Below are 22,686 nucleotides of genomic sequence, written 5' to 3'. Positions count from 1 at the left end.
CGCACTCTAATGCCTTTCTGCAAGGCATTTCCATTTCAGCAAAGACATTTATAATTTGCATTGTTAGCATTGTTCAGATCAAGCCTTGTTAAAGCTGTATTCATATTCAGATCACATGCTCATGACTAACATTACTGGTTACATTTATTCAATCTGTTACTGTTATTGTCATATTATCGTTGGTAACTTTACCAATTCTTCTTGGATAACCACACGTGCATATCAAGACAAGCAAAGACAAGCAAATATAAAGCTAAACATGTGCACCCTGGGTATTAAACTGCAGGGACTGTGCTGGGTGGTAGTGACAGTAGCAATAAACCTCATTCTTGGATACCCTGTGTACACATGTTCTTACGTTACGGCCTGAAGCAATCACACTCAAGCTCTTCTACGCTTGTCAGGGAAGCAACAGGTGTGTAATTGTTTAAGTGTTTCATTTCTGAAGCAAATACGAAGTTGACATCTGCTATGTATAGTGGGTTATCAAATTCAAAAGAAAAGTAATTTAGCACAGAAGTCACCAGTGCTGTGAATTTGTAAGAAAAGAGTTTGTTGACACAATATTTTGAAAGGACTCTAGTCTTCCTGTCAACTGCAACTCAGATTATTCCTTTTAAAACAGTATACAATGAATTTTACTGCTATTCTAAATCCTAAATCCTATTATTCTATCCTGATTTAGTAAAAATAATAATGATGAAAGTATTTATTATTAACAAAAACAAAAATCACACAAAAATGCCAAACAATTTGTACCAGCTGTCCTTAACTGTCACCCATAAGCAGTGCTCTTGGATCAGCAAAACACATTTTTGGATAGCTGTCAGCTTCAACTCTGTAAGACTTTCAATGAAGTTGCGGAGTTGATAAACAAAATATCACAACATCGAGGGCCTGAAAAGGGGGTTCACCATCAAAATGTCACATTCAACATTAAGTGTGACAAAATCCCTTCAGGGAAGTGTCAAAATCTCAACTTCTGCTACAGGCCCCTAATCCCAAATATAAATCTCACTTAAGCCAGCTGGCAGTCTTTCTACAAGCAATTTGTACCGCTGAACCACAGGAGAACTCTGTGGATTTGTGAACTTGGCTGCTTCACCGAATTCTAGGCAAGATACTCGCACACCTAAAATCAACCGTGATGTTTTATAGAGAGAAAGACTCCCACGTGTGTGAGTTCTGAGTTTAATATTGCCCTTATTATTGTTATTATTATTATTATTATTATAATTATTATTATTATGCTTCATGTGGTGATGTTTTTCGACCAAAGCACCTCCTTACTATATACAAAAACTACTTTCAATGGCTCATTATCCTACCTGAAATGAGAGCATTAGGAGATGTCATGGACCTTGAGTTAACATTTCATCACCATAACCATATGCAAGGTCTCTTTTTCCATTCCTGAAATCTGGCAGAGATTAAAACAGTGCTTGATAAAAGCCACCCTCTGCTCTAATACACGTCTTTTTCACATGTTGATTTTGCGATTCCACTCTCTGTGGTAAGTCTAAATGTGCTTACTCAGCCTAATACTTGTTTAAATCTCTGCTGCTTGCTTGGTTGCCAATGTAAAGGTTAAGGATAATGTCTACCCCGTTTTCACATCAACTACACAGGGCTTCAAGCTTCAAACTCATTTCAAACTTCTTCTCCCAACAATCCTGATTGTTTGAAGTCATTATTAACCCTGTCACAACTCTCACCCTCTGAAACAAGGACGTTGGTCAGTGCACCAGGTGGTAACTGATTTGTCAGTGAGCAGGCTCAGTTCAGTTCTGTAAAGCACCAAGGTCAATTGGATTAGAAGACTAAAAATGTCTACAAGCATTTAGAAATTCCCGCTCAAGATCCATCTTTTGGGACTGTTGCATGGCTTCCATTTATGAAGTGCCAGATGCCAGAGTACTTACAGAAGACCCTGTGCCACTCATACAGAGCTGTACTAAAACTAAACTTTATGTGCAAAAGGGATTCAATCTCACCACAGCTTCAGTCTAAAAACATCATGCAGCAAAATTAAACATGAGTAATGCTACAAATGTGAGTAGCATGCAAAATAAATGTAAGACAGCAATGGCTTGAGGAGAATGAAGCCGGAAACAGGGAGTGCTGTCTAGTGTGAATATTCAAAACCGTGAATGGAAAGGGTCTAAAATCTAAAAGCACAAAACCAGTTTTTTGTTATTCTAATTGCTGTTATCCTTATTGCTATCATTACCCTCATCATAATTATCGTTATTAATATTATTGATATTTTAAATATCAGCTAAATGCCCTGCACATGGTCCATCCATTGTAGAATAAATGAATGCCGCTTTCCTTTTGCGTACAAAGAGGGGAATAATGCTTCAGAGAAGTACTAAGACTAATAACTGTAAACATAAATGTTATAGTTAGACATTCCTGCCACCTGCACTATTAAACCCCTGTTTACTTTACAGACCAAAGTTGAGACCAAAAATGAGACTTTACAGCTGTGCACAGGCGCTGAAGGCATGATGCAATGTGTTCATATCTGGCACCAGCATCTCCCGCGTTGCGTGCTGAGTATTAACTTCCGCTGCTGTTTCTTATCCAGCTTCCAAAGCTGGTGAGTGAATTCAGTCTAATCTCTTATTGATCTCTTTCAAGCTTGGCCTCTGCAAGTAATAAACTCCGTAATGGAGCTCTGACACCCAATCCTAAAAAAAAAAGTAATTACTGCTGCTTGACAGAGATGTACAGTAACTGAATGCCCAAATGAGGAATTTGCTTTATCTTAGATTTCCACGGGGTGAAATCTAGTGCTTTTGTACTTTTAATATCCATGCGAAAATGAGATACGCAACTGTGATATCTCCAAGAAAGCCGACAAAATCGTATGTTTTGGCAAAACCTACGGCATTGCAAATGTCTTTCACAGGGTAATTATCTTGAGATTTCTAACAACTAAGACAAATCATGTGCAGTACACATAAAAAATTGTTGATATGGCAAAGGATAAAATAGAACAATTGAATAAAGACATAGAAATATCATACTCATACATATTTTAAATAAATATAACTAAGTGACCTAGAAAAAAGTCATACATGGCTATAGAGCACCAATGGAGATTTCACACTGTCTTCATTAAGGCATCTGTTAGAGGGAGTTTCTGTAGTTCCTTGTCTGCTTGCAGCATCATTCGGCTACCAGTGTAGCGGAGGTGAAAGACATCGAAAGTAACCCCAAACTCTGTGTCAGCTCCACTCATTATTATCACATTAGAGATGGAGGCTCACACCAGGACTATAATCACTCCTGACGCTGGGTCTGCCTACATGAAACAGACTGTCACGCCACTGGGTAACAATGCGTCTCAGCAAATGAACTGTTGGTGTGAGCTAATTAGTAGAAATTGCCCAGCCACCTGACCCATGTAAATTCTGCATGGCTGTAGACAAGCTCATCGCTGCACTACACCGCTGCTAACAAGGTGATGTTATGCCAGCCCTGCATTTAATGAATCAATGTCAATCAAAGTACTGTGTGCAAAACATTAGGCACACATGAGACAAACATCCAACCCAGAGAGCAGCTAGGTGAATATCTAGTCAGAGTAAAGTGGTGGGCTGCAGTGTGGTGTAGGAGTAAGGTGCAGGCCTTGTGACTCAAAGGTTACTGGTTCAGCTCTCTGGTGCCGCAATGCTGTTGTACCCTTTGGAAAAGTAGTTCATATGATTCGCCTCCGTAAATACCCAGCCATATGAATAGATGATTTGTAAACTGCACAAGTCACTCTGTGCTAAGTAAATGTACTGTAAAATATCAATCCACTGATACCCCTACAAATACTAAGCCTATCATTTCCTTTGTGAGATCAAGCATGGAGGGTAACACCAAAACCGACTCACTGGGGCTGCGTGCAATCCTGTAGGTTGCACATCCTTCGGATTGGTTTGGGCTTCTTGCTCACATCACAATAGCTCCGGTGGACCATCTTGCTTTCGCCCTTTTTACGGCATCCGTACTTAGTGTATTGGAACCCTTGAATGGGATATATACAGGGGATTGCATTAGTACAAGAAAGCACAGGAATAGCTGAGGTTCTCCTTCAGTGAAAGCCATTACCTCCTGCACAGGGCCGAGAACACTGTGACCAGCTTTTCAGAGCCCACTCGTAGGAGTCTTCCTGTATGACATTATTGTTGTTGATTGGCACCGAGTCCTCATGTATAATGTACTTATACATCAGAGTAGATCTTGTCTCGTTGTCCTGTGGTATAATCTACAGAGAAGATGTTACATAAAAAGAGAAACATATCAAACCACAGTACATGTTTTGAAATTCTAAATGCTGCATTTAAACATTTTCACTAGGTTTTATATGATTCAAATTTTAATTCCATTCCATAATTTTAATTTCAAATCAATATCTAGACACTCCAGCGACACATTCCAGATGAAATATGATCCAAAAATATTAAAAAATAAAACCATCTTACATACTGCATAATGCTGCTGTGTGCATTATTGCATATTATTACAAATATTTAAGTAAAGTATTACTATCTATGCCATGTATTCTGTCTATTTTAAAAAGGGTACATGCATGAATTATCATATTTCTGTGTATCCCATGGCCTGGGTCCAATTTTGGTATGCTAGGACAAGTATTAACCCTTTCTAAACATTTGCTGGATACTACCAATTCAGCCAAGAAACTCAGAGAAAAGGTGATGATATTCTCACCTTTTTCAAGGATACTGTGTCACTGACCCTGTTGTGCAAGTAAACCTGTGTGATAAACCTTGCCAGTATGACACTAGTTTCCAGTACAGCAAGTTAATAATTTAAAGATTTGCATGTATTTTTAAACAGACTCGTATTTGTTTTTAAGATGTGAGTGAGAAAGAGAGATATAAATGGGAGCAAGAGGGAGTGAGAGAATGGGAGAGGGAGCCAGGTATGAGGATGATACGTAAGAATGATGGAGCACCAGAGAGAAAGGCGGCTAGGCACAAAATCCCAGAAGTCTGAGGTAGGTCCTCCCACATTTGGTTTGATTTATTATTTTCTCTGTAGTATTTTAGTGTGTTGTATTACGTGGGAAACCTGAGGGTGAGCGACTGGAGATTTTATTTTGACAAAAAGAGCATTACCTTGCATTACTATATCTACAAACCATGACAACTCCACCTTTCTGGATGAAGTGTGATAATTCTTAGTTATTAATGCTTATTTATCTAACATTAGTGACACTTGCGTGAAGATCACACACAGTAAAAATTCAAATCAGCTTGCTTCCCTGCTCTAACCTGCATCTATTGATTGCTCTGTCCAACATTTGAGGAACACGACCACCACCACCACTACGACCCTCCAGTTCTGCTCCCAAGACTGTTCTCCTTTTCAGCCCTTATCTCTCCTGTTACTGCTCCACAAACTCCTCTGCTTATCCATATAACCCCCTCGCATTTGGGCCAGATGTAATAACAATGGCTTGTCCTCACTTGATGTGCAACAGATGATTTTTTGAATGAAGAGATCTATGCAACAGTATATACTTCCCGACTCCTGCATGTACTGAGTGGCGCCAACCACTCACAGTATATCGCAGTGAATAATAAACAAATCATCTGTCAAGTGTGTCTTCTGACTGTCCTGCCGCTAGTCCAGAGATTGATCTGTATGCCTTTTGAGAGCCTGTGGATCAGGTCTGACATATCTGTCATTTATTGTGTCTGAGACACCTCAGTCCCAGTGAACACACATCACGGCTGAGAAAATCAAAGGTGATAACAACCACTGCCTGGCAACTCCAATTTGACAGACAAGCACACTGAGGCAGGATATGAAAGTTTCCTACATGAATCTTCCCAAAGGAAGAGAGATGAAGTCGTATCTGGGGAATTAACGCAAGGGTGCGAAACTAAAACCTTCACATGTGGATTTAGCTTTGAGAAATGCGCATACTTCACACAGAGTGGATGAAAAACAAAGGCCCAGATGCATAAGACTTTTCTTGGCCAGGTCTCTCTTGTAAAAGAGATTTTAATCTCAATGGGACAAACCTGGTGAAATAAAGGTTAAATAAAAAATAATAAAAAAATAAGACAATTTCACTTACTGATATTTAGTCACATCTGGATTTAAGGTTTCATCCTTATTTCATTACTCATGCAGCCATTTTCATAATATTAATATTACTGACCTTCGGGGTAACATAGTGTAATGGGCAGCGGTGTGCTGTTGAGGTAAGGGGCATAGCTGATAACCCAGAGGTTTCAGGTTTGATTCCCAGATAGTCCATTGCTGCTGTACTCTTAGAAAAGGTACTAAACCTGAATTGCCTAAGTGGTCTTAATAGATAACATGTAGTCTACAGTATGTAAGTTGCCCTGGATAAGAATGTCTGCTGAGAATTTGTTCTGAAAATAAAAGTATGTTTTTCTTTCTTTGTTGAAATGTTTGAATGTGATATAGGATTCATGAGCAGACTGCATCACACCTACAGAATAAGCAGTGCACTTTGTGCTAGTTTCAATACAGTGCCAATTGCTGAAAATATAAGGGAGTCTTCTGTTTACAAGAAAAAGGGAGATTTTACAAGCAGAGGTTCATTTGGGGTCTTTTGAAATTGTTATGAAGAGGTTGTTTTTAGAATTCTGACTTTTAAGTAAGTCATTTTTCTCAGTCTGCACTTACAACCTGCATCTGCAACAGTTTGTATTTTTCACATGTATATGTTCACATTCTGAATCTATGACATTTAAATCCTGGGTATTTAAAAAGAAAAATGATACCAGCACAACTACGGCGTCATGCAGGGGTCCGTTGGTGTGGAGTGTCTCAACGTCATCCTCGATGATGTAATCCCACTCCACGCCCAGGTCAATAAAGCTCTTCGACTTCACCTCCTCTCCCTTTCCATTCAGAATGTAATGTCCTGTTGCTTGATTCTTGATTGCTGAAATCAAAAGTTTGTTAGGAGTCGCTTTCACCTAAAGCTCAATGTCCTCGGTGCTGGAACGTTCCGGGGCATGAAGACACACATTTTGTCCATGTCACTAAATTTATCATCTGTATCAGATCTGGAGCATTTACTGATAAAAATCTTTTCCAAACGTCAGAGAGAGTTTAACATATTTATTGGGTAAGGAGTTCTTATTTCTGTCCTTGGTGATTTTTCAATGCATAATTTCATGATTTCCAATTTTACAGGTTACAGGGATAATTACTTGATATCAATCTGCATTGCTACTGAGCATATGCCACTGCTCCCATGTTTCATTGTATCTCAGCTAAATGTAATTTCACATTCTCTGTCTGCATTATGACTGAAAAATCTCATCAGATCTTATGAGGTGAGCATGACTGGCATAGAGATGTGCATACTGACCTAACTGCTCCATTTTGAAAAGCGGGAGTCACACACAAATGCATGAATATATCTGGCAGTAACATCAATATTCAAATGTCACTTTTCAAACATCACACAACAGTACAATACAGCACATTTCTAAGGTAAAGTAAGTACTCTAAAGCAGTATCTCTATGAAGCTACTACAGGGACTATAAGAAAGCAACAGAGTGAAGTTTTGATCAAATATCAAAACTGAACACAAGACATGAAGTGACATGATGGATGGCTGCTTCTGTGTCTGCTTGAGTCTGCTGAGGTGTCAGAGTGGAGATGGCAGTGTTAGGTGTAGGGGCAGTGTTACTAGGAAGTTGGTAAAAAGTGTGGTAGAAATCAGTGAAAATGTTTGCCAGGGTTATGAATGAAGAATAATCAGCTTTGTCATCTTAAATTACCATATAAAAACTTCTGACATGATGGACATTAGTGAAGTCTGTTGTGGTGAAAATGTGACAGAACGTAACTCGAATTTCAAATAAAGCTACAATTACAGCATTACTTCCAAAAAATTAAGCTATAATAATATATCTAACTGCAGTCTCTGTGGAGTTGGTTTATGTTAAAGCATAGATCAATTGATTAATTTAATTAGGGTGAAGAACTGAATGAATCTCAGCAAAAAGTAGGGGTTCAGGTTCATGTTCATGCAGGTAACAAAATCCACTTAAAGTCTTATCAACCATACAGAGAGGTATGGACAGCCATGTATCTTGAGGACAGCATTGTTTTCCAGACATTGTTATATTTGCCTGGCATTGACATATTGCCTCTCTGTATCTCTGATATTGGCTGGATTGCTTTCTGTCAAACTTGATTTCCGAAAGCATGCCTTATGAAATCTCCTGGTTTTTGACTTCAAGTCGCACCCATAGGACTTCCAATCAAAACAAGCAATCGAGCGGCACAAAGGACACTTCAGTCATGATGGAAGTCGATATGCGACTGGAGCCGAATGAATCACATTCCATTTGGCGCAAAATAAAGCACGCTTTGTTATATCAGCGCTCATAATGGATTGCACCCAACTTGTCATTCCAATTACAGTTTCGACCTCCATAAATGTGTCTCTTTTGCACTTTAAATCATGATTACATGTTACCTCATATTTGCATGATATACAAAAACAGTACTGCTATTTTACTAGACTAGGAACACAGGGATTAATTTACTCTTAACAATTAATTATGAACTGAAAACCGGTGAAATAAATGGAAACTGTACATTAGTAAGACTCAGGACTATTTTTAGTACATTTACATTTACATTTTCATTTGAATACACTGCTGTATGATGGGCATGTTTACTGAAGTGTAGTGTGTTCATTACAGGCATAATCACATGCCTTCACTGGTAAGTAGGTACTACACAGAGCTAATCTGCATATGGATGAAGTGGTGGTGAGCTTTGTGCTCATCTAACAGTAAGACATCAACCAAACTGTTGTAAGCGCTTATACTCACTAAACAATGGGCCTGTTTTTACCATAATTATAGAGTTCTATTCCAGGCAAAGTATTTGTTGGTTCTCCTTTTCATCACAACCTATTTTTATATCAACATGTAGTAATGCACTTGATGTCTCTGTTGTTGAGTGAGCTTAATGAAACAAAGCAAAAGTCATTAAAAACCTGTACAGGATGTACATGTACATACAACTCTCAAGTTAGAAGTGTTGCCTTAGCTGATGAAAAAAGTGTATGTAATGTCTCAAGAGCTTAACTAAAGAAAATGCTACAATATACCAACATATTCTGATGTAACCATAAAAAGAGGTGTTTAGCTTAGTGTTGCAAATGAAGGGTCTATGAACCACAACCATATGGACAGCACTTAAAGTGGGCAATATTTAATGTATGTGTGTGGGCACACAATCTTCAAATCCAACATAAGATGCCACTTACCAAGAATGTGAGGGGAAGCCTCATGCTCTTGGATGATTACATGCCTAGCACCAGGCGGGATGAGAAACATCTTAAGGTAACCTTTGCGTGTGTTTGCGTCAGCGACGAAAGCAAAGATTGGGAAAGATAATAGAAGCAGTTAGTGAGCAAAAGTAAATATAAAATGGTTTTCTTGCAGAGGTGGACATCCTTTTACTCAGAGGGCATTTTGCTTTGCTCTACAAGCTGAGAGATCAGAGTGGACGTACAAATCTACATTAACTTTCATTGTGCAAGGTCATGCCAACCTGCAAAAGAAAGTTAGAGTGCTGAAACCAGACAAGAGGTTCTTCATTCATGTATAGCAGTATGGCAGACAAAACCAATTATTTTCTATGTTATTATGTAACATTCACCAACTGCTCACACACGGTTTGCTCAATTATGGGTCATTATTAAGAAGATTTGTGCAGCTTCTGCTGCAACATATGATGGCACCCACATTCGTGAACAGTCAAAATGTCCAGATCTGCCTAGGCATATTTAGGCCACATTGCTTTTGGTGGTAACTCTTGAGTAAAGGCAACAACAGCTTATGTAATCTGGCTGGCGCAGTGCAAACCGAGTCAAATGAAAATCATTGAACGAATAAACCTTTTGTCAGATTCCATACAAGGCAAAACTGCATTAGGTACAACTGCACAAAAGCTGCAAAGCCGCCTTCTGTTCTATTCCATGGATGTCCAGCCTTCTGCAATCCTACTGAGACTCACCAAGAATATTTTTAGAATCTTCCGTTTCATTCAGATACACATTTCGAGCTCCTTTGGGCAATGAGAACGCTCCTCTTGTCTTCCCTTTAAATGAAATCAGCTTGTTATTTTTCTGTCATAATGGCTTCTTTTTCATTGACTTCAGTCATTTGCCTTTTAACGAACCCTTCTCTTTTGATAATTTGATAATTTGACCAAAACGGGCTGAGTAAACTTGAGGTGACTGGTTCTAAAGAAAAAGTCGGCCAGTTTTCTTTACAGGATTAAATCACAGAGTTGCAGCCCGGGAATAGCTTAATTCATTTCCTCAGAGTCCTAATGGAGGCAAGGACAGAGGTGAGCCAGGACTTGCGAAAACGATCTGCTTTTTATGTAGCCCCTGATAGCTGCTCGCCTGTATTGTTTTGCCATAATGCCGACGAGTACACACAAGTGACACCTGATGGGGTGGGGGGCGTTGGGGGGAATGTGAGAGCTGCCTAAACATCCTATCAAAGATTAACAATGTCCGCCCACTGCAGCAGCTTTAACTCGTACACCCAGTCCAAAGATCAGGGGTCTCATAACTGAATGACGGCTGGAAGGAACTCAGTATCTGTTTCTGTACAGAGAGGGAATGTGTGGCAGCTACTTTATTAGTGAGCGAGCAAATGGTTAGGACAGACTAACAAGTCGTCTCCAATCTGTCACAACCGATCTGTCACAGCTCGTTACTCCAGGTGCAAGACCATGTGAGCTCTGGGTCCTGTGTAAATGAAGTATATTTTTTTTTTTTCACGTTGGAAATGAAGGTCCACATGCAATCAGGTAATAACTGTGCGACTACGCAATCTGTTCTCATGTAACGCAATCCCAGGCCTTCAAAAGAATGTGCCAGAGCTGCAAAGTCTGTCTAGTTGATTTTACTGAGTCCAAACAGACATGCCAAGAAAAATGCTGAAAACTATCACTTCGCTGGGTGATGAATGCAAGCAAATGGTCAGAGCCTGGAAAGTACCTCCCCCTACTCAGAAACACTTTGTGTGTGCGTGTGTGTGTGTGTGCGTGAGTACATGCATACTGGATAGTTCTCACATTTCCAAGCAATATCAACACCATCACCCCCACTGGTTTGCAAGTGTGTGTACCCCGCTTTATGAGATACATAAAGGCTTTGAAGATGAACATACCTGTCAATATTTAATTGACTGAGTTGCGAGTGACTGTTTCATTCCATAAATATCATAAATATTTATGAAGTTACTTTCATACAGTCAAAGGGGCAAACAGATACGTCACACTCCATTAGTTCTTGGGGATTCTGTGTTTTTTTCTTATTACCAGTTCCTCAAATTTTGATGTTTTTTTTTTTTTTTTGCTTTTTCCACTAACTCAGTCACTAACACAGTCAATGAAACAGAAAACATTACTTTGGGGAGGAAACATTTTAAAACCAGATAACACTGGATACTTGCAGGTTCTGTTTTCCAACAAATCGATTTCCTTATGGCATCTCTTGCTTAACCTTTTCCCTGTTAAAAGAGGTAGGTGATTTTAATCAAAAAGACAGAGAGAGAGAGAGAAAGAGAGAAAAGGGTAAGTACTGTTTTCCAAGCTCATTCCATTATCCACGTGTTGCCCCTGCTTGTTATTCAGGTCTCATTCGAAAGCTATGGGAGGTGATGCGAAGTCTCAGACATTTGCCAAAAGGAAATCATCCTTTATATTACTGTCCCTGCATCACACCGCTGTCAACACGGCGAGCGGCGCAATGCCGATCCCCTTTCAGGACGCACGGCCATTTAATGGCCACAAATAAAATCAATTTCCCACTCACACGACAGGCTGCAATCAATCTCCACTATCATGGCCCTGACCTCCTAAAAGCAGAATCTGTATCTGCGGCCCTGTGTGTTTGCAATGTGTGTCCCTCCGGCACGCCACATGGATCACCTCGGGGCTTGTTTACATATCGCCAGAGACGCGTGCTACCGCTGCTGCTGACGGCATGTCATTTGCAGTGGCATAGCATGGAAAGATCGTTACATTTCCACAATAACAACAACAGTGGCAGCCTGTACTGGTACGCTGTGCTTGACCTTAAGGAGATGTGACATGGTGAAGGATATTTGTCCTGTTGCAGGTATATACTTGAAGCCACTGGACAAGGCATACTTTTTAATAGAACTGGATAGGTAACATCTTCAACCTGGCATATGAATTATGAACGCACATTTACAAGCGGTTTGAATAATTGACGCCTATAATAAACTGACGCCTATTTCACACCGCTTGCACCAGTTATAAATGATGTCCAGGCAAACAAATAGTCTCCCCTCAAGAAGACACTGCTTGTGTTGATGGGGGTCTTTCATTCTAAATAGATGTAAATTGGAGTGCAAGGGTGTGTAACTTTCCTCATGTATTTATTATGAGATAACTAGCCAGTCTGCACCTCCTTGACATGGGGCGCACGCCCTCCCTCTCTTTAATTTGTGAGTTAACAGCTTCGGTGACACACAGTAAATAAGCCCAGAACGAACCTTAACACTGTGTTCCCTTGTAAGATGCCTATAGCCTGTTCCCGATTCCTCAGTGCTTATCTGAGCGATCACAAGGGTCTTTCTCGAAAGCGCATAACAAATTTCAGCTTTTTGTCCCCTAGAAATTCCATTATGTTGCAGGGAGATAGAGGCTGCAACTTTACGGTAAGAATGCCCATCTACAACTTGAAACGAAGCAGCAGCTACAAGACCAGCATACCCCTCTAAAACCCATTATGCTGCTGTCTCCCCCGCACTCTTTCTTTAAGTATTCATCCAGGCTATAATAAACCATTTAGCTGAATGAATACCGGGTACAGAACTGAAAGACATTCTGCACTCTCTCCTCGTTCATGTCTGAGGACCCAGAACAAACAATTTGCACATTGGCCTTTCCTCTCATTAATCAGCTGTGGATTAAAATGGACCAAAGGGGGAAATCACTGTCAAATCACACAAAGGACATGTATGATGTCCATTAGACATTCTGACTAAGCTGAAAAGAACAGGGTCTCCTAATGGGAAATGTAACATTTTTACATTGAATGATTGTGTCTGTGTCAGAGGAGGTCACAATGGCTCCTTCTGCCTTGCTCTCCTGTCTGTGCATTCCCTGAAGTCTTTAATCTCAACTGTACAACTTCAACTGGTCTCTCAATGCCCCCTGTGCTTAAAGTCTCTGACAGCCTCAATAAGCCTCAATAATAGATCGGAGAGCAGAGTTTGTGGCTGAGCTGAGAAGATTTAACCAGGGCCAAAACGCTGATCAAACCCTTTAATCCCTTTGGTGTTTCCTCTAATTAAATTAGTGATACTACAACAACAAATTTGGAAACTCTGCACTGTCGCTTGGGATTAGTGAATACTGGGAGAAACAGTTTTGATTCGGTCCAGGCCCTGGAAGATAAAACAATACAGTCTGCAAATTCATCTTTTCAGTTCAAAAAAATCAAAACGACATGACAGAAAATACCTGTAATGCTATGAGATGATCAAGGCCAGACTACTGTCAATGATTCCAGACATGGAATGTCTCATTTAAAATCTCAAGCACAAACAGCAGCGACAACAATAACTTCAATAGTGAAGTTAATTCCCTGTGTTGTTGTGGTGACACTAGAGGTCACGTCTTTGCATGCCCACTGTTAATCAAGGAAAGATCTGAAACAGATTTTAGCACACATGCTAAAAGTAAAGACCACAGCAAATTAGATTAAGAACTCCACCGCAGGCCAGTGAAGTACCAGTGAAGCAGTAGATGACGATCTACCCTGTTGCTGCTTCATTTGCCGATTTTAAATGAGGGAGTTCCACTTTTGTCTTTTGGTATTATTGATTGTAGACTGACCATATTCAATGCAACACTGCCACGCAGAGCCGGACTGTCCGAGATCATCACTAATTACCTGCCATGCTTCCAGAGTCCATGACCGCCATCTCATTATAATGGCAGGCAGGTTCTCAGACCGAAAAGTAAACTCATCCTTGCCATTGTATACAGCGGCACATTAATGCACACCGCAGGGCAGCAGAAACACACTAAAGGTCATGGGGAGCATAACCAAGGAGCGGAATGTTCCAGGGTCAACGCGAAAGACAAACACGCTGCCTTCGTCACATGGTTTATTAATACGGCATCTGCCCTTTGGATGGGGTTTGCTGTTAAAAGAGGCCTACCGGTTTTCTTGGGGGTGCGAGTGAAGGTTCCTTTAACTGTTCTGCAGTGCGAGTTGTCCCCTCCGCAGACCCCGCACTTATCCTCCACTTTGTTTGAACCGATTTCTTTGTCGCAGCCCACTTTCTGCAAAAAGAGCACAAGGCAGAAAGACTGAGAAATGATTGCACTGTTACTTTATTTTCTTTCGTTTATTTCATTATTTTTAAGGACTGACATGTCAGTTGACACCTGAGGTTGTAGAGTACTTAAGAAGGTTATGAAAAATACAGAAAAGAAAGGTGATGAGATGTACCCTGTATGCTGGTTTTTCATTGACTTCTCCAATGTGAATGCAAAATTCCATCACACTACAATGTTTTATTCCACTGCATACACTGATGTGAAAGTTTAACTAAACGTATGGAGACAAAATGGGACCGGACTGCTAGGCAATGTGCTAATATATACTCCCATATACTGCTTCTTCACTCTACACCCAGTTTCTCCACCCTTTAAATTGCTTTGCAAATCTCCCAGCTGGATACATGGAATGTTTCTGAAGTCTACAGTACAGCGTTTTTAAGTGGCCATCATAACAAACTGTACCATTATCTCAAATCCATACTGTCTCATTAGACAAAATCTTCTTCAAGGCCAGAACAAAGAAGTAGTGCTATTCCTCTATGAAATAATGCTATGTTTCATGTATAGCCATTAGCTAGTATTAGCCTTTTTTACTGCGGTAACCATTATTTTCAGATTTGAAATCTTATGTACTCTTAGGAACCTCTGTACCTCATCCTTTAAGGTATGTTTTCTCGATTTCTGTATCCACAAAAATCAAGGCAACTGATTTCAGACACAAGAGCAGACATTACATTTTTTTAGTAATACTGATGCACTGATACTGATAAACTGTTATGGCCAACTACATTACCACAGTATTCCAGTTTGCTTGATATTTAATTTATATTTTACTCAGGTATGGATAATTTATTTACATTTTTTGTTCCATATCTAATATTGACATTAGATATGCAACAAATATCAATTGAAATCATTATTTTTGCAATGTTGCTTAAAAGAGATTTTTCTGAGCACAAATCAAATCGTTTGTTATTGTCTGGATAATGATGCTTTACGGCTAGGCTGGAGACACAGGCATAGTATTTCTGAGCTTATAAAAATGCTGGTTGCTCTTGTTCTTAGTGAATGGAAGATGCAACAAAACTAGATGCCTCTGGTTATTTGTTGGTGGTAACGACGGAATTTTCTGTGCAGTCTTCCTGAGCATGGATCTAACTATTTAGCATTCCCTTCATTAATCCTCGCCTCATCATATATCTGACATGTGTGCAACCCTGCTAAGACATGGGTCTTTGAGCTAAAGGACATGTTAATCCATCTTGAGCCATGAGCAAATAGGACATACGAACAGTGCACTCGATCACTGTGTTTAATTAACATGAATCGGATCAGTTCATTTTTCAACCTGAGAGTGAATCCAGCTTTATCTGTGTTTTTTTGCTTTTTCATTAATATGATTAATAAGAACACTACTGCTCAGTGACATCACATAAGCATTTGTGTGACTGCTGTTTTAGCTTTGCACAGACCATATAAAGTTGCTCATAATGTGCATGCTAAAGTAGCTGCATGCAGCTGGCTTCTTACCACACATTCCCCTCGCACACAGATGCTGTAGGGATCCTTGTACGAGCATTTTGTTCCATCGTGGACCAACTGCTTCATGTAAGCCACATCCCCAGTTTCTTTTGATTGGCAGTACAGGTGACATCTTTTATTGGCTGGGAGAAAAAAAAACAAGAAAAAGGACAGGTCTAACACAGTAAAGTAAGATTACCTGCCGACAAATAAACATCCCTTAAAAGATTTCACTAGCGGCAGAGCTGCTTTGCCTCCAGAGCTCTACTTAAGAGACTTTAGAGTCTCTGGCGCTGTGCACGTATGCACATTATTCTCTAAATCAAGGACAGGTCTTTTTTAATTTGAGAAGTGATAAAGGTCATATTGTTTGTGATATCGCTGTGATATCGCTTTTCAGACGAGGAAACGACACTCGCATCCGCACATGAAAAGGAAACCTGCGGGTCGCGGAATCTCGCTTCTAATACTCTGTAATTAAATCACTAAATTGAACCTGCGACACTGCGGCACAAGCAGCATGCAAAAGAACAGCCGTACTGGGCACACCCTGAGGGACGTGCCTTTGTCAGCCGCATTCAGTGAGTCACACGTCGCCCGCTTCCTCGGTGTCAAGCTGGGCTTTCGATTAACAGCACGCGCGCAGCTCAGTCTTAAAAGCAGGGCGGCAGAGCGCCACAACGGGGCCCGCGCATGCCCAGCGCGGCGGTGCTGAACCTTTACTGTTCCACTGAAGAAGAAGCCTCTTGATTTTCAGACACACTAATCCACTTTACAAAAGGGCATGTTTAAAGCACGTTAAAAGGGCTTCTAGTACAACACCATGCAGAAGCACTCTGCTCTGAATATTTTTTCAAAGTTTAGTATTTTTGTACCATTTAAAGGAAGAAGTTTTGTATATTTATTCTGTTACATAATGTTTTTTGTTCATATTTTATCAGGGGGAATGAATACAGATGGAGGATGCCACACACACACACACTCACAGACACACATATATCTATGCCCAGTGCAGTGTTCATGTGCTGCCAGACACGGCCTGCAGGCCTCCCTCAGCCCTGATGACTCCTGTCTGCCCCCGCCGTCACTGCAAGTCTGAGCGCTCTCCGCTGACGGTGGTGGGTGGGACACCGGCGTGCCCATCTTTGGCACCTACCATCCGGGTGCTCGTAGGGCAGCCAGTGGTGCTTGGCGTTCTGGAACTCGAAGTGCGAGTTGCGCTGCTGGCACTGCTGGGCCCGGAAGTCCTCGTAGTGCTTGGGGCAGTCGTCTGTGTTGCAGAGCTGATACTCGTAGTTCACTCCAGGACAGTCCTGACCTCCATTGGAAGGTCTGGTGGATGAATGAATGAATAAGTGCCCCACCACATTTCATTGTTAACAAACAAAAGACGGTACATGTCCTTCCATTGTTTTACACAGTCTCTACAGCACAGTCTATCACTGTAAGACTTTGTGCTGCTTCAGCTTCAGTCAAAGTGAATGTTGTTCTGAAATGCAATAGCTTATAGCTGCATTAGTATACCAAAAATGAAAGACGACCGTAAGTAATGCTTGTATGATTTGATAAGCTGTGCATGGTACATACACACCAATAACTGGCTGAGCAAATAAGTAAAATCCTGATGAGATATTTGAATCTGCAAAATACAAAGGCTTTATACTATTTAGAGAGGAAACCTTTCATAATAACAGTTATTCTCAAAATGATGTAGATTAGTGCAGCTAGTTGCATTTCACATTTGGCGTGGATCATAGAGTCTCTGGTGGACTAAGTGGTCATTGCTTTCTTGGACTCTGTGCCGTGATCTGGTGTTGACTGTCTTAGGGTCGCCCTCATGACTATGCCGGTCCCTTGCCTCCCGTCCCCTAGGTATGCTGCCATAATGTTAGCCTGCCGGGGTTTTTCCTTGTTGCACACTGGCACCTTTTTCACTGCCCCTCCTCTCCTGTCTCTCTGTTCTACATCCCTGCCATTCTTATCATCCACTAACCACTGTTTTCTGTTTGCTTCCTATCCCTGCTCTGGGCTCCTGTCCGGAGCTGTAGCCCAAGCGTCTCATCCCGTTTTCCAGTCCTGCTGCCCTGCCCATCAAAGCCAACTGCATTCCAAGAACCGGACATCCTAGGAGACATTCTTATAATCGCTCTGCTGTTAACTACTATTGTCTATCAATCGTAAATGTCTTAAAGTACATTGTATAACTTGTCTTTAACTCTATCTGCCCAGTGCCGGCCATAAGCAGATGGGCCCCCCCCCATGAGCCCGGTTCTGCGCAAGGTTTCTTCCTGATAGGGAGTTTTTCCTTGCCACTGTTGCTTTAGGCTTGCTCTCAGGGGGTCTCAGGCCTGGGAACAATGTAAAGCTGCTTTGTGACAACTTGTGTTGTAAAAAGCACTATACAAATAAAAATGAATTGAATTTAATTGAATTTGTCGCTTAGCTGCAAAATTAAACTATACGGGTATTAAATACGTTACACTCAAGTACATAAATCTGCTCTCACACAGCGTAGCAATTCCTGAATATAATGTAAAGTGAATATAAATGTAAAGAAACATTTAATGAGATTTTCATAATGATAATGTGTCACTCAATACTGCTCACATAGCTGCCTGCTTCCTGTTTCTGTTCATTTGGTTTCCATGAGTGCAATACCCCGACCATTTTCTTATTGCCAAATCCCACAGTGGCTGGGAACATTAACAAAAATTAACAGCTTAATTGACTCTTTATCGCAATACTTTCCAGAATACACGGATAAATAAAAAGTGAGGTTTTCTCCATTGCAAGTCCCACGAGACCTCAGTACCATACATTTACATTCCTTACGTTTTTTTTTTTTTTTTATAAATAATGGCTCTCAGAGATACACTTCCTGATGTTAGGCTGAATTTAAGATCTGGGTTACTTTGCCCCAGTGTGGTGCAGTTTTATTTGAGTTGAGGGGTCACGTGGGAGACAGGGGGAATCTGTAGGTGGCTTACGCTGGGTTATTGCACTGCCGGGTCCTGAACCGCACCCCCGTCCCGCAAGACCTGGAGCACGAGCCATATTTGGTCCAAGCACCCCAGGCACCATCCTGCTTCAGCTGGTCACCGTTCTTCCACATGCAGTGCCCCTTGTAGCACCACTAGGGGGCACAGCACAAACTCGGTCAGCAACACTGAGACACCAAAGAGGCTGGGACAGTCACCACGTGACGATCCTGGGCATGCTGGATTTACCTTCCCAGGTGCGCACTCCGTTCCGTCCAAGGGAGGCCCCTTCTTTGTCTTGCAGAAGTACGGATTGTCGGGGTGACTGCACCACAGCTGCTTGCAAGGGTCGAACGTGCGAAACTGGGAAAAGGTGGAAAGACGAGCAATTTCTCAGGGGGAAATCAATACGTGGTTCACACACTGGCCTGCCTCCGCTTTTACCATCACTGACGTTTGTGTGCGGTTCGCTTTCACAGCAAAAATGACCTTCTGAACGGATTCGCATGTGGCTATTCTACAGGGACAGGAAGGGGCTCGACTAATCTGATGTAGATTTAATTGATTTTCCTTCTCACAATTCAGCAGGGACTTCCTCATGCTGACAATCTTCAAACAACTACGAGACGTCATTTTCGATGTTCCTGTAATCAATAGTGCTTTAAGCTCTAAGATGATTACGTGCTGATATATTAAACATTTTTAAAAATAAGCATGTTCTGCTTTTCTTTGGCAAGATTACTTTTTATTTTTAAATGTATATATGACTGATGATATGGGGCATATCTCCATAATATTAGGATACGTAAACTGCAGTTTGAGAAGCTGCAGAGTACAAATTGTATTTTTTCCATTTTGTGGATAATTACTGGTAAGGCACATCAGGTGAATAAGTCATCAAATAAGCCACTGGAAAGCAGGAACCCCCGGAGGACATAAGTGAGTGACACACTTGAAGTATAAAAGCCTTTTTTCAGCTGTTCCCTGCAGAGCCCAGGCATTTTCTCTTTGAATAAGATGGGCTCTACAGGTGAGAACTCGGAATGTTTGGACGTCGGCCACATTTATCGCACTTCTCATTGATGGAGCCGTAAGCGGACCTTTCCTTGCTGCTGGCCTGAAAACCGCCCCCCCTGTGCACAGACAATATCACCCTGCCTCTGTATTGTTGCGCTTGTCTTGCAGATGAGAGGGTCTCAATCTAACTGTCCCCTTTCTTTTCCAGATTTTATCCTGCCACCAGGCTGTCAGTGCAGAGATCTCCTCACAGAGGTGTTGACATAACAGCGTGAGGCAACTGAAATCTTGCACTTTGTAAGGACCGTTTTGTGATGCCAACCAACAGAAAGCAATAATCAGTCGGCAGTCAAACAACGGGGAGCTTGGCAACCCCACCCCAAAATCAGTGCAGTAATGAATCCCCAGTGATGACTGGAAGTGAGAGCTTTTGTGGCACTACTGCCTGTGACTATCAAAGGTATCCATTTATACCATTCCATTTTCTACAACTTCTGATCAACTATTAATTTCCAAAGAAAGGGAATCACAGCATCTGCTAAATACATTTTGATCAGCAACGTGGGAGCTTATGCGGGAGTATGATTAGCTATCATTTGCAAAATGTCAATGTTTGCACAGTAGGTACATGCAGGTAATCACACTCTCATCCCACCTATCTTGGATGTAAGATGGATAATTACCATGATAATACACAGCCTGCACACTGGTATGCTTCTGCAAATCATTATTTGTGCAAATACAATTTGCTCTGCCTTTCATTTTGTGAATTACCAAACTTTGTATGATTCATCAACCAGTTTGTAGATTGTAAGAATGATCAGTACTGAAATATAGCACTGCACTCAGCACTCAGCAGGCTACAGACCCAGCCTGTGATAACTATATATCTGTCATTTGGTTCCATTAATTTTTGACTCTGTTCTGTAGTTGTGGTTATATTTTGTCTCGTATATCTGAGGATGACGCACTTGGCTCAAAATGATGTTTTTTTGTACAGTAAAGGTATGTAAAGGTAGAACTTCTCTCAGTGTTAATCAACACCACAAAACTGTCACTGTCATAAAGAGAATATCTTATAACCTTGCTAACAGCTTGTTTTAGTTTGGTTTTTTGTCTTTGATTTCTTTTTTCCTTTTTTGCTTTTCCCAAAAATCATTTGTAGACAGGGATGGAGAAAATGCTCTAACATGGACATCTTAAGAGAAGTCAATTTTCATTAGCCTAAGGTAATGAAGCTTTAGAACGCAAGACAGAGGTACTTTCAGCCACTATTAACAGTAAGTATGTATGAAAATGTGACTGAATATCTTCATATTTGAATATCTACAAATTAAAAGGCTGTATATATCTATGTGTGTGTGTGTGAGCAAGAGAAAGAGAGAAGGAGAGAGAGTGTGTGTTAGGTGTAAACATACCTTATTCTACTTTATAAATTATAAAACTTGTTAAATTTACACTTCACAGACACACTGTTGCTTGCAGCTCCCTGATCAATCTCCCTTGTGGCCCCACCTCAACTTCAGGGCCCCTGAAATGAGCTGAGAGATTCTTCAAAATAAAAAGGGTACACAAAACAGGCTGGCAGTACTTACTGATGTACAGATTTTGTATCCCACCCCAAAATCAAAGCGGCACTGCTCGTCCATTGAATAGTTAATTCCAGGGAGTTCCGGAAGCTGGGGCCAGTCATGTTTGAAGGGGTCATCCAAGAGACAGTCATAGGAGCTGGTAGGTATTATATAAGAACACATTGTAGAAAGATCAGAGTCGTGAATAACTTCGAAAGACATATATAAAAAACAAAAGGTAAGCATTCAACACTGAATCAGATTCAAACAAGGCATATGGATCAAAACAGATGTTGTAATTTATCTGTATGTTATTTAACAGTCTGTACATAAAACATATGCACACCTGTAAAGGTACAATATTGTTTTACATGTCTGCCATTTGTTTTCCATTTAATGAACAATTTAATAAATCCTGCTATTCTAAATAAGCATATATCAAATAATCTTTCTTTTTTGCCTCCATTATGGCAACATACAGCCAAATTAACTTACAGAATGGTCTTCTGAACCAAAGACATGTGATCAAAGATGAAAATCCCAGCAGTTCACATAAATATTTCCTATATGTAAGGTTGATTAAGGACACAATGCTAATAACACCATACAGACAGACTGCCTCGAGTGATCATCAGTTTACTGCTGTTTCTGATTTTCCATTTTTAAACTTTAATCACACAGTGAATGTGCACCTGGTGTGTAAGCTAAACAGCCGGAAAGGTTAGCAATGGCATGAAAAAAATATTACTTGTTGTTCAGGGTCAAACTATAGACAGTGCAGAGCATAAATAATCCACTGAAGTACACTAAAACTTTTAACAAGATAGATGCTGTTACTTTCTGTTGCAATCACGTCTGCTTTTCTGTAATATAACAGAATAACTGAAGGTATCAGGAAAAAAATTCTCTCTTATTAGCGTGAAATAAATAAGAGTGCACTGATAATTGTCAGCTAAAATGGAAAACTTGACTTAAAACAGTGGAACATGCTGTTCTTTCACTGTTCTACTTATTCCTCTAAAAATATACCGTACATGGTTACCCTTGGGGAACACATATGCTGATGCATATGAACTGTTATGTCAATAACAGCGCATTGAGCTGAGAGTGTATTCAATAATGATGTGCAAGTCATCTAAATGTAAATGCAAATATGAATCAAACAAAATCGCACCCCCACTTGAGAGAAAGAGATCCCTTTGTTCAGCATTTTTTTCTTCAGAATTCT

At 40.6% G+C, this 22,686-nt stretch overlaps 1 protein-coding gene across 1 annotated transcript in view; it reads right to left on the bottom strand.

Moving 5' to 3' along the window:
- Positions 1 to 22,686, bottom strand: part of adamts3 (ADAM metallopeptidase with thrombospondin type 1 motif, 3) — an 82,737-nt gene that overhangs the window by 11,811 nt on the left and 48,240 nt on the right. Inside the window, exons 10-19 of the mRNA XM_036526971.1 lie at positions 21,483 to 21,615; positions 19,120 to 19,233; positions 18,880 to 19,025; positions 17,049 to 17,224; positions 15,902 to 16,035; positions 14,248 to 14,371; positions 9,297 to 9,377; positions 6,780 to 6,943; positions 4,105 to 4,261; positions 3,888 to 4,020 (exon numbers count right to left, since the gene is read on the bottom strand). Coding sequence (XP_036382864.1) covers positions 3,888 to 4,020; positions 4,105 to 4,261; positions 6,780 to 6,943; positions 9,297 to 9,377; positions 14,248 to 14,371; positions 15,902 to 16,035; positions 17,049 to 17,224; positions 18,880 to 19,025; positions 19,120 to 19,233; positions 21,483 to 21,615 — 1,362 coding nt within the window. The remainder of the gene's footprint in view (positions 1 to 3,887; positions 4,021 to 4,104; positions 4,262 to 6,779; positions 6,944 to 9,296; positions 9,378 to 14,247; positions 14,372 to 15,901; positions 16,036 to 17,048; positions 17,225 to 18,879; positions 19,026 to 19,119; positions 19,234 to 21,482; positions 21,616 to 22,686) is intronic.

Source organism: Megalops cyprinoides, chromosome 4 (genome assembly GCF_013368585.1).
Source record: "Megalops cyprinoides isolate fMegCyp1 chromosome 4, fMegCyp1.pri, whole genome shotgun sequence".
Classification (NCBI taxonomy): Eukaryota; Metazoa; Chordata; class Actinopteri; order Elopiformes; family Megalopidae; genus Megalops; species Megalops cyprinoides.
Note: the sequence above shows the minus strand (reverse complement) of the source record. Positions and strands in the feature narration are given on the sequence as shown.